The following is a 12,442-nucleotide window of genomic DNA, read 5'->3' as shown; positions in this document are numbered from 1 at the left end:
AACTATTATGCACAGTTAATGCACAGTTTGTAATACAAGTGTACATGTACACAGGATCATGAAAAAGGATTTGTACATTAAGAATGGAAGAATTAACTGCTTGACCAACCAGACAGTTACTGCTAGTAACCCATTAAATTATTAATGTCAAAGCACACTCCAAAAGTTCCCTGTAGGCACCTCAGTAATTATAAAAACTCTGACAAAGGCAGAAAAGCCCAAGTCAGTCGAAGGGAGAGTGGGGACAATTAGGTAAACTTATACAAGAAGCTATCTATAACACTGACCTAAGAGATCGCAGTTCCTCTATCAGTGGAAGATCAGTAATACGAACATGAATTTCTTTAGTAATCCTCTCATACTGAGGAAACATAGAGAGGGTGACATCCTTGGCAGCCGAGTCCATTATCTCCAGCATCTCTGTCGGGGCCTCCGGCAGGAAGTAAGCCAGAACTTGCTCCTCTGAGGCAATGATGTTATAATCCACTTCGAACGATGACTTATTTTCTTCGCACATGTGACGAACCTTGTCTTTGTAGAGGTTGTTGCCCTTGTCGTTCACATAAGTTCGAAGGAAGTTCTTAAATCGGTTGTAAATTTCTGTTCTGGGACCCAGCATGGACACCCACTCACGAACACTGTGACCTTTCATGTCCTCCAAGTTTTCTATAGACTCAATCATCTGAAAAGTAAATTCAACACCACATGTACATAATACTGAATGATTGTACAACTGTGCACAGTAAGTCAACATTAAATCTTACTTTCAATGGCCAAAAAGATAAAAGATAGATTTTATTTCTTTGTAAAGGTTACAATGTGTAATTACAATTTTGGTTTGCTAAGCACAAAGAAAGCAATTATCATGCTGGGGCATTTTGGCCAGACTAATCCTAGTACACAATAGCAACTTAAATCAAGACAAGATAAAAGAGGTTAAGTCTCTCAAAAATCTTTATTTAGTCTAATACTAATGCCAGGTAGTCAAAGGTGGAGGTTTATAACAACATGCATTTACTTCTCTACACAAAGAATAATAATTAGCAATTACAGCCTCTCCTCACTTACCGATGGAGTTCTGTTCCTAAGACCACGTCGGTAAAAGAATTTGTAGCTAATCAAGGAACCACCCCTTACTGATACAGTGGACCCTCAACCAGCGATATTAATCAGTTCCTGAGAGCTCATTGTTAGTCAAAATTATCGTTAGTCAAGTTAATTTTCCCCATAAGAAATAATGGAAATCAAATTAATCCGTGCAAGACACCCAAAAGTATTGAAAAAAACAAATTTTTTACCACATGAAATATTAATTTTAATACACACAAACTGAAGATTACATGCACAGTTACATGACACTTACCTTTATTGAAGGTCTGGTGATGATTGATGGGATGGGAGGAGGGGAGAGGTGTTAGTGTTTAGAAGGGGAATCCCCTTCCATTAGCACTTGAGGCAGCAAGTCTTTTTCTGGGGTTACTTCCCTTCTTCTTTTAATGCCACTAGGACCAGCTTCAGAGTCACTGGACTTCTGTCGCACAACATATCTGTCCATAGATACCTGTACCTCTCATTCCTTTATGACTTTCCTAAAGTGGTTCACAACATTGTCAGTGTACAGGTTGCCAACACAGCTTGCAGTAGCTGTGTCAGGGTGATTTTCATCAAAAAAGGTTTGCACTTCAAGCCACTTTGCACACATTTCCTTTATCTTAGAAGTAGGCAACTTCTTCAATTTCTCTCTCCCCTCCTCCGAAGCAGTTTCCTCAGGTCTGCCCTCTTGCTGTTCAAGATGATCTAGCAGCTCATCAGTGGTTAGTTCTTCACTGTCCTCCATCACCAACTCTTCAACATCCTCCCCACTAACCTCCAACCTCAAGGACTTCCCCAATGCCACAATGGATTCCTCAACTGGCATAGAATTCTCAGGGTTAGCCTCAAACCCTTCAAAATCCCTTCTGTCTACACATTCTGGCCACAGTTTTTTCAAAGCAGAGTTCAATGTCCTCTTAGTCACTTCCTCCCATGCCTTACCTATAATGTTTACACAATTGAGGATGGTAAAATGATCTTTCCAAAACTCTCTTAGAGTCAGTTGAGTTTCTGAGGTCACTACAAAGCACCTTTCAAACATAGCTTTTGTGTACAGTTTCTTGAAGTTGGAAATAACCTGCTGGTCCATGGGCTGCAGGAGAGGAGTGGTATTAGGAGGCAAAAACTTCACCTTAATGAAGCTCATGTCCCTAGAAAATCGCTCTGCCAAGTCTGAAGGATGACCAGGAGCATTGTCTAATACCAGGAGGCACTTAAGGTCTAATTTCTTTTCAATTAGGTAATTTTTCACAGTGGGGGCAAATGCATGGTGTAACCAGTCATAGAAAAAGTCCCTAGTGACTCATGCCTTACTGTTTGCCCTCCACAGCACACACAAATTAGCCTTGAGGACATAGTTTTTCCTGAACACTCTGGGAGTTTCAGAGTGATACACCAATAAAGGCTTCACTTTGCAATCACCACTAGCATTGGCACACATCAACAGAGTAAGCCTGTCTTTCATAGGCTTATGTCCTGGGAGTGCCTTTTCCTCCTGTGTAATGTACGTCCTGCTTGGCATTTTCTTCCAAAACAGGCCTGTTTTGTCACAATTAAACACTTGTTCAGGTTTCAGTCCTTCACTGTCTATGTACTCCTTCAATTCCTGCACATATTTTTCAGCCGCTTTGTGGTCCGAACTGGCAGCCTCACCATGCCTTATCACACTATGAATGCCACTATGCTTCTTAAATCTCTCAAACCAACCTTTGCTGGCCTTAAATTCACTCACATCACTAGTTGTTGGCATTTTTTTAATTAAATCGTCATGGAACTTCCTAGCCTTTTCACATATGATCGCTTGAGAGATGCTGTCTCCTGCTATCTGTTTCTCGTTTATCCACACCAATAACAGTCTCTCAACATCTTCTATCACTTGCGATCTCAGTTTTGAAAACATAGTTGCACCTTTGGCAAGAACAGCTTCCTTGATTGCCGTTTTCTTGCCCACAATAGTAGCGATGGTTGATTGGGGTTTATTATACAACCTGACCAGCTCAGAGACACGCACTCCACTTTCATACTTAGCAATGATCTCTTTCTTCATCTCCATAGTAATTCTCACCCTTTTTGCTGTAGGGTTGGCACTAGACTTTCTTGGGGCCCAAGGTGACTTATTTTGCAGGTGCAATCACTACAAAGGCTGTGATAATATGAAATGTTCCAGTTGTTGTATGTTTGGAAGCGACCGCATTGGCTGGCTGGCTTGTAAACACTGGCACCCAAGGGACAAGTGAGGCGCGCTCAGGCCAAAGTGGACGCATATGGTACGGAACGAATAGCGCTGGTCGGGTTTTTAAGCGCTAGTTGAGGCAAAATTTTTGCGTTAAAATGTATGGCTAGTCATATTTATCGTTAATCGATGCCATCGCTGGTCGCGGGTCCACTGTACTTCAAAAATGTCACCACCCGAAATTAAAACATTCGGTTTTACGTTTGCTGTGAAAATTCTTTAAATCCGTTTATTAATGGTAATACAATGTGAAATAGGGCAATAACTTCCTTCCAAGATATTCCAGGAAACTTGCATATATCTGATTACTTGGGGAAAAAAAATTCAAAAAAATTGCACTGTTTCAGTCTTTGCATAGGATAAGAGTGATCTACAGCTAGCCCTCCACTTTTGCGAGTTCCATTTTCATGAACTTCGAACATTCACGAATGCCCAATCACCCAATCATATTTGCCAAACAAATGTGGGAAAAAAGTACGGGAAAACGCTTCCCGCTGCGTCCCTACTACCCTCCCTCTTACCCCCTCAACTGGCAGCCCGCCAGTCTGCCACTCACTCAGTCATTGTCCAGTTACTGTTCATGTCCATATAATCACCTCCATTCAACTGTCGTCAGTAACTACATGGCTAACTATCATCAACATCATTGTCAACATCATCATTACAAGTTGTCAGAGTTCATCTGCCTAACCTTACGAGTGGTGAGTGTTCTGTTTGTTCATTATTTATTAAACCATAACATGTATATACAATATTTTACATGTTTCATGACTGTTTGTGGTTCAATAGGTTAAGGAAGCAGCATTGTTAGGCTAAGTAAATGCTATTATTATATTTCCCTACAATGTATTCATGCATCAAAACATTCATGAACGGTACAGTACAGTATTATTACATTTCCCTACATCGTATTTGCACACCAAACATTCACAAATTTTCAAGATTCACGAGGCTCTTGATCCCCTAACCCTCGCGAATGTGGAGGGCCTCCTGTATAGTTACCCTTCAGGCACATAACGCCTAACATTTTCTATAGTGCCCGGAGAGCTGAAAAGAAAAAAAGACAGACCACTGAGCACAGGGACATCAGCTAGGGAAGAGACTGAAGGAAGGAATGCTTCAATGGAAGGAACTAAATCATCTCAGGAGATGCAAAGGGAAATACAGTGGGAGGACGAGAGGGACAGGTCAGTTTTTGTCTACAGGCTCCAGGAAGTCAAAGGGGAAACTTATGAAGCAAGAAGACAGGAGGAGAAAAAAGCGATTGAAAGTATCATGAGAGCAATAGGAGAGGACGACATGACCCAGCTGAAAAGCTTTCTGAGAATTGGGTGGTTTGCAAGAGGAAAAAACCGGCCAGTGAAAGTAACTTTCAAGGCAGAATCAGCAGAAAACAGGATCCTGCAGGAGAAAGCATGACTAACAGACATACCGAAGTACTGGAGGGTGTACCTCGATCAATACAGAACACAAGAAGAAAGGCAGAAACTGAAATAGAGGGTAAAAAGACGCAAGGAGGAACGAGAGGCAATGACAGAAGCAAGCAGGAGAATCCAGACTCAGGAGGAAGAGCAAACACAACCTTCTTCAGAAGCACCCACAGAAGGACCCCAACCATGACAGCCCCAATGCAACCATACAATCTAAACCAAAGCCCACACACACTGCACCCTCTGCCCCCACCCCCCCCTCACCACAAACTCCACCCCCACAGCAACCCCCCACAAGTCCCCGCCAGGGCTCCTGCTCCCCCAACACCAACATTCTCCCCAGACCACAGTTTTAGAAAAGAAGTTGAAGGTTTGGCATACGAATGCGGATGAAATAACATAAATGATAGGAGTGGCGTTAAAGAATCAAGATGTTCCCAGACATTATAGCAGTCACAGAAACGAAACTCACTGGGATAACAGATGCAATCTTCCCACCCAGACATCAGATCCTGAGGAAAGATAGCAGGAGCAGAGGGGAAGGAGGCGAACTGTTCATTAAAAACCGGTGGGGGATTGAGGAAATAAAATGAATGGACAAAATTAACAAAAGGGATTACATAGTAGGCACACTTCAGCCTGGGGGCCATAAGGTACTCATTGCAGTGATGTATAACCTGCCACAGAAGTGCAGGAGGCCAAGAGAAGAATATGAAGAGAGCAATAGAGCATAAGTAGACATACTAGCTGAGGTGGCCAGAAGAGCTCACATGCGTAGAACAAAGTAACTAGTTGTGGGCGATTTCAATCACAAGGAGATTGATTGGGAAAACCTGGAGCCACATGGGGGTCCCGAAAAATGCAGAGCCAAGATGGTGGATGTGGTACTGGAAAACCTCATGCATCAACATGTTCGGGACACTACCAGAGAAAGGGGAGGATGAACCAGCAAGACTGGACCTCGTGTTCATCCTGAGTAGCTTGGACATTGAGGACATCACATATGAAAGGCCCCTTGGAGCTAGTGATTACGTGGGCCTGAGCTTTGAATACATAGTAGAGTTACAAGTGGAGAGGGTAACAGAAGCAGGATAAGAAAAGCCAAACTACAAAAGGGGGGACTACACAGGTATGAGGAACTTCCTGCAGGAGGTTCAATGAGGAAGAGAATTGATAGGAAAGTCAGAAAACAAAATGATGGACTATGTAATAACAAAATGCAAGGAGGCAGAGGAAAGGTTGGTTCCCATGGGCAACAGAGATAATGGGAAGACCAGAATGAACCCTTGGTTTACCCAAAGTGTAGGGAGGCAAAAACAAAATGCACTAGAGAATGGAAAAAGTACATAAGACAAAGGACCCAGGAAAATGAAGAGATCAGTCAAAGAGCCAGAAACGAGTAAGCATAGATAAGGAGGAAGGCCCAGCGACAGTACAAAAACAACATACTGTCAAAAGTCAAATCTGACCCAAAGTTGCTGTATAGCCACATCAGGAGGAAGACAACAATCAAGGACCAGGTAATCAGGCTGAGGAAAGAAGGTGGGGAGCTCACAAGAAACAACCAAGAAGTATGTGAGGAGCTCAGCATGAGATTTAAAGAAGTATTTACAGTGGAGACAGAGGGGGGTTCTGGGAGGTCAGAACAAGAGGGGTACACCAACAAAGGATATACCAAAGTGTTGGATGAAATACACACAATCAAGGAGGAGGTGAAGAAGTTGCCAAGTGACCTTGATACTTCAAAGGCGATGGGACTGGACAACATCTCTCCATGGGTCCTTAGAGAGGCAGCAGAGATGCTGTGTATGCAATTTTAACACATTTTAACACATCCACTGAAACTGGGCACCTACCTGAGGTATGAAAGATGGCAAATGTAATCCCCCATTATTAAGAAGCCATAAACAAGGCACTAAACTACAGACCAGTGTCACTGACGTGTATAGTATGCAAAGTCATGGAGAAGATTATCAGGAGTGGTGGTGGAGCACCTGGAATGGAACAAGATTATAAATGACAAGCACGGATTCAGGGAAGGCAAATCCTGTGTTGCAAACCCACTGGAGTTTTATGACAAGGTAACAGAAGTAAGACACAAGAGAGAGGGGTGGGTTGACTGCATTTTCTTGGACTGCAGTAAGGCCTTCGATACAATTCCTTACAAGAGATTAGTGCAGAAGCTAGAAGATCAAGCACAAATAACAGGAGGAGCACTGGAAAGGATCAGAGAATGCCTGACAGGGAGGCAACACAGAGTAATGGTACATGATGAGGCATCACAGTGGGCGCCTGTGATGAGCAGGGTCCCACAGGGGTTAGTCCAAGGACCAGTGCTATTTTTGGTATATGTGAATGACATGATCCTAGGTAGTAGGTTGGTAGACAGCAACTGCCCTGGGAGGTACTACCGTCCTGCCAAAGTGAGTGTAAAACGGAAACTTGTAATTGTTTTACATGATAGTAGGATTGCTGGTGTCTTTTCTGTCTCATAAACATGCACGATTTCAGGTACGTCTTGCTACTTCTACTTACGCTTAGGTCACACGACACATACAGTGGACCCCCGCATACCGTACGCATCGCATACCGTTCAATCATCATACCGCTCGCTTTTTATCGCAAAAATTTTGCCTCGCATACCGCCCAAAAACCCGCTCACAGCTCTTCATCCGAGACGCGTCCAATGTGCGCCCTTAGCCAGCCTCACATGTACCGCCGGTGGCATTGTTTACCAGCCAGCCTCCGCGGTAACATCCAAGCATACAATCGGAACATTTCGTATTATTAGTGTTTTTGGTGATTTTTTCTGGAAAATAAGTGACCATGGGCCCCAAGAAAGCTTCTAGTGCCAACCCTACAGCAATAAGGGTGAGAATTACTATAGAGATGAAGAAAAAGATCATTGATAAGTATGAAAGTGGAGTGCGTGTCTCCGAGCTGGCCAGGTTGTATAATAAACCCCAATCAACCATCGCTACTATTGGTGGTACAGCTGCTGCTGCTGTTGTACCACCGTCAGCTGCTGCTGCTGCTGTAGTACCGTCTGCTGCTGCTGTAGCATCATCTGCTGCTGCTGTAGCATCGTCTGCTGCTGCTGTAGCACTGTCAGCTGCTGCTGCTGTTGTACCACCGTCAGCTGCTGCTGCTGCTGCTGTAGTACCGTCTGCTGCTGCTGTAGTACCGTCTGCTGCTGCTGTAGCATCGTCTGCTGCTGCTGTATCACTGCCAGCTGCTGCTGCTGCTGCTGTAGCACCGTTGTTGGTGTGGCTTATTGAGAATACCAAGAAACAATTAACCCCAGAGGATTTTCCACCCAGGATAACCCAAAAAAGTCAGTGTCATCGAAGACTGTCTAACTTATTTCCATTGGGGTCCTTAATCTTGTCTCCCAGGATGCAACCCACACCAGTCAACTAACACCCAGGTGAACAGGGAAAAATGCCTGGAACTAGTGCTCATATTGGTGAATTTAAAGCCAGCAAAGGTTGGTTTGAGAGATTTAAGAATCGTAGTGGCATACACAGTGTGATAAGGCCTGTTCTGGAAGAAAATACCAAACAGGACCTACAGTACTCAGGAGGAAAAGGCACTCCCAGGACACAGTGTCTCATCAGTCATTGCTGCATCTTCAATAAAGGTAAGTGTCATTTATTCTTCATTTAGTAGAGTAGTACATGCACAATATATATTGTGCATGTACTACTCTACTATTGTGCATGTATCCTTCTCTTTGTGTGTAGGAAAATGTATATTTCATGTGGTAAAAATAAATTTTTCATACTTTTGGGTGTCTTACACGGATTAATTTGATTTCCATTATTTCTTATGGGGAAAATTCATTCGCATACCGATCATTTTGCATAACAATCAGCCCTCTTGCACGGATTAAAGTCGCTATGCGGGGGTCCACTGTACATATGTATAAGTATATATATACACACCCCTCTGAGTTTCCTTCTATTTTCTTTCTAATTCTTGTTCTTGTTTATTTCCTCTTATCTCCATGGGAAGTGGAACAGAATTCTTCCTCTGTAAGCCATGCGTGTCGTAAAAGGCGACTAAAATACCGGGAGCAAGGGGCTAGTAACCGTTTTTCCTCTATATATTACTAAATGTAAAAGGAGAAACTTTCGTTTTCCCTTTTGGGCCATCCCGCCTCGGTGGGATACGGCTAGTACGTTGAAAGAAAAAAGAAATATACACACCCGTCTGGGCTTTTTTATTTTCTTTCTAGTTCTTATTCTTGTTTATTTCCTCTTTTCTCCATGGAGAAGTGAAACAGAATTCTTCCTCTATAAGCCACGTATTGTAAGAGGCGACTAAAATGTCGGGAGCAAAGGGCTAGTAACCTCTTCTCCTGTATATATTACTAAATGTAAAAGGAGAAACTTTCGTTTTTCCTTTAGGGCCATCCTGCCTCGGTGGGATACGGCTGGTGTGTTGAAAGAAGAAACATATATACACACACCCCTCTGGGATTTCTTCTATTTTCTTTCTAGTTCTTATTCTTGTTTATTTCCTCTTATCTCCATGGGAAAGTGGAACAGAATTCTTCCTCCGTAAGCCATGCATGTTGTAAGAGGCAACTAAAATGCCGGGAGCAAGAGGCTAGTAACCCCTTCTCCTGTATAAATTACTAAATTTGAAAGGAGAAACTTCCGTTTTTCTTTTTGGGCCACCCTGCCTCAGTGGGATATGGCCGGTTTGTTGAAAGAAGAAGAATGACATGATGGAAGGGAATGACTCAAAAGTGTCCCTGTTTGCTGATGATGTGAAGTTAAAGAAGAGAATTAAATCAGATGAACATAAGGCAGGATTACAGAGAGACCTGGGCATGCTGGATGCGTGGTCCAGCAACTGTCTTCTCGAATTTAACTCCGCCAAATGCAGTCATGAAGATCAGGGAAGGGCAGAGAAGACCGCAGACAGAGTATAGGCTAGGCGGCAAAAGACTGCAAACCTCACTCAAGGAGAAAGATCTTGTGGTGAGTATAATACCGAGCACGTCTCCAAAAGCACACATCAACCAGATAACTGCTGCAGCATAAGGGCACATGGCAAACCTGAGAATAGCGTTCTGATACCTGAGTAAGGAATCGTTCAAGAGTCTGTACACCATGTACATCACGACCATACTGGAGTACGCAGCACCAGTTTGGAACCAACACCTGGTCAAGCACGTCAATAAATCAGAGGAAGTGCAAAAGTTTGCAACAAGGATAGTTCCAGAACTAAGGGAAATGTCCTGCAAAGAAAGGATAAGGGAAATCGGTGTGACGACACTGGAGGACAGGAAAGTTAGGGGAGACATGATAATGACATACAAAATACCGAGAGGAATAGATAAGGTGAACAGACAGGATGTTCTGGAGAGGGGACACAGAAACAAGGGGTTACAATTGAAGTTGAAGACTCAGACGAGTCAAAGGAATGTTAGGAAGTATTTCTTCAGAGTTGTCAGGAAGTGGAATAGTCTGTGTAGTGATGTAGTGGAGGCAGGATCCATACATAGCTTTAAGAAGAAGTATGATAAAGCTCATGGAGTGGGAAGAGTGACCGAGTAGCAGCCAATGAGGCGGCGGGGCGAGGAGCTATGACTCGACCCCTGCAACCACAACTAGGTGAGTACACACACACACAAGCTGAAGGCCCAGATGAGTCAAAGGGATATTAGGAAGTATTTCTTCAGTCATAAAGTCAGGAAGTGGAATAACCTAGCAAGTGAGGTAGTGGAGGCAGGAACCATACATAGCTTTAAGATGAGGTATGATAAAGCTCATGGAGCAGGGAGAGAGAGGACCTAGTAGCACTCAGTGAAGAGGCGGGGCCAGGAGCCGAGTCTCGACCCCTGCAACCACTATTAGGCGAGTACAATTAGGCGAGTATACACACTCCCTGACACGCGTGCTCTCACACACACCCTCACACGCGTGCGCACACACTCCCTCACGCGTGCGCACACATTCCCTCACGTGTGCACACACTCCCTGACACACGAACACACTCCTTGACACAAATACACACTCCCTCACACACACACACATCACTCCCCTCATACACACACAACACTCCCCTCACACACACACACACACACACACACACACACACACACACACACACACACACACAACACTCCCCTCACACACACACACAACACTCCCCTCACACACACACACAACACTCCCCTCACACACACACAACACTCCCCTCACACACACACACAACACACACACACACAACACACACACACACAACACACAACACACACACACACACACACAACACAAACACACAACACACACACACAAAACACACACACACACACACAACACACACACACACACACACACACACACACACACACAAACACACACACACACACAAACACACACACACACACAAACACACACACACACACAAACACACAAACACACACACACACACACACAACACACACACACAAACACACACAACACACACACAACAAACACACACACAACACACACAACACACACAACACACACAACACACACAACACACACAACACACACAACACACACACACACACACACACACACACACACACACACACACACAACAAACACACACACAACACACACAACACACACAACACACACAACACACACAACACACACAACACACACAACACACACACACACACACACACACACACACACACACACACACACAGGGAAGGCACTAAAATGGATCAGGGAATACTTATCAGGAAGACAGCAGAGAGTCATGGTACGTGGCGAGGTGTCAGAGTGGGCACCTGTGACCAGCGGGGTCCCACAGGGGTCAGTCCTAGGACCAGTGCTCTTTCTGGTATTTGTGAACGACATGACGGAAGAAATAGACTCCGAAGTGTCCCTGTTTGCAGATGACGTAAAGTTGAAGAGAAGAACTCATTCGATCGAAGACCAGGCAGAACTACAAAGGGATCTAGACAGGCTGCAGACCTGGTCCAGCAATTGGCTCCTGAGGTTCAACCCCACCAAGTGCAAAGTCATGAAGATTGGGGAAGGGCAAAGAAGACTGCAGACAGAATACAGTCTAGGGGGCCCAGAGACTACAAACCTCACTCAAGGAAAAAGATCTTGGGGCGAGTATAACACTAGGCACATCTCCTGAAGCGCACATCAACCAAATAACTGCTGCAGCATATGGGCACCTAACCTAACCTAATCTAATAAGGAATCGTTCAGGACCCTGTACACCGTGTATGTTAGGCCCATATTGCAGTATGTGGCACCAGTCTGGAACCCACACCTAGCCAAGCACGTAAAGAAACTAGAGAAAGTGCAAAGGCTTGCAATAAGACTAGTCCCAGAGCTAAGAGGTATGTCCTACGAGGAGAGGTTAAGGGAAATCAACCTGACGACACTGGAGGACAGGAGAGAGAGGGGGGGGGACATGATAGCGACATACAAAATACTGAGAGGAATTGACAAGGTGGACAAAGACAGGATGTTCCAGAGATGGGACACAGCAACAAGGGGACACAGTTGGAAGTTGAAGACACAGATGAATCACAGGGATATTAGGAATTGTTTCTTCAGCCACAGGAAGTGGAATAGTTGGAGAAGCGATGTAGTGGAGGCATGATCCATACATAGCATTAAGCAGAGGTATGATAAAGCACACGCTTTGTAGACAGCCT

At 44.2% G+C, this 12,442-nt stretch overlaps 1 protein-coding gene across 2 annotated transcripts in view; it reads right to left on the bottom strand.

Annotated features, from left to right (window-relative positions):
* Positions 1–12,442, bottom strand: part of Mcm2 (DNA replication licensing factor Mcm2) — a gene marked incomplete at its 3' end in the record, with an annotated part of 141,245 nt that overhangs the window by 59,816 nt on the left and 68,987 nt on the right. For both annotated transcript variants that reach the window (XM_070084357.1, XM_070084358.1), the window contains 1 exon segment: positions 288–682. In XM_070084357.1, the coding sequence (XP_069940458.1) occupies positions 288–682 (395 nt within the window).

This window comes from Cherax quadricarinatus, chromosome 12 (genome assembly GCF_038502225.1).
Source record: "Cherax quadricarinatus isolate ZL_2023a chromosome 12, ASM3850222v1, whole genome shotgun sequence".
Taxonomy (NCBI): Eukaryota; Metazoa; Arthropoda; class Malacostraca; order Decapoda; family Parastacidae; genus Cherax; species Cherax quadricarinatus.
The sequence above is the reverse complement of the archived record's forward strand: the minus strand, read 5'-3'. Positions and strand labels throughout refer to the sequence as shown.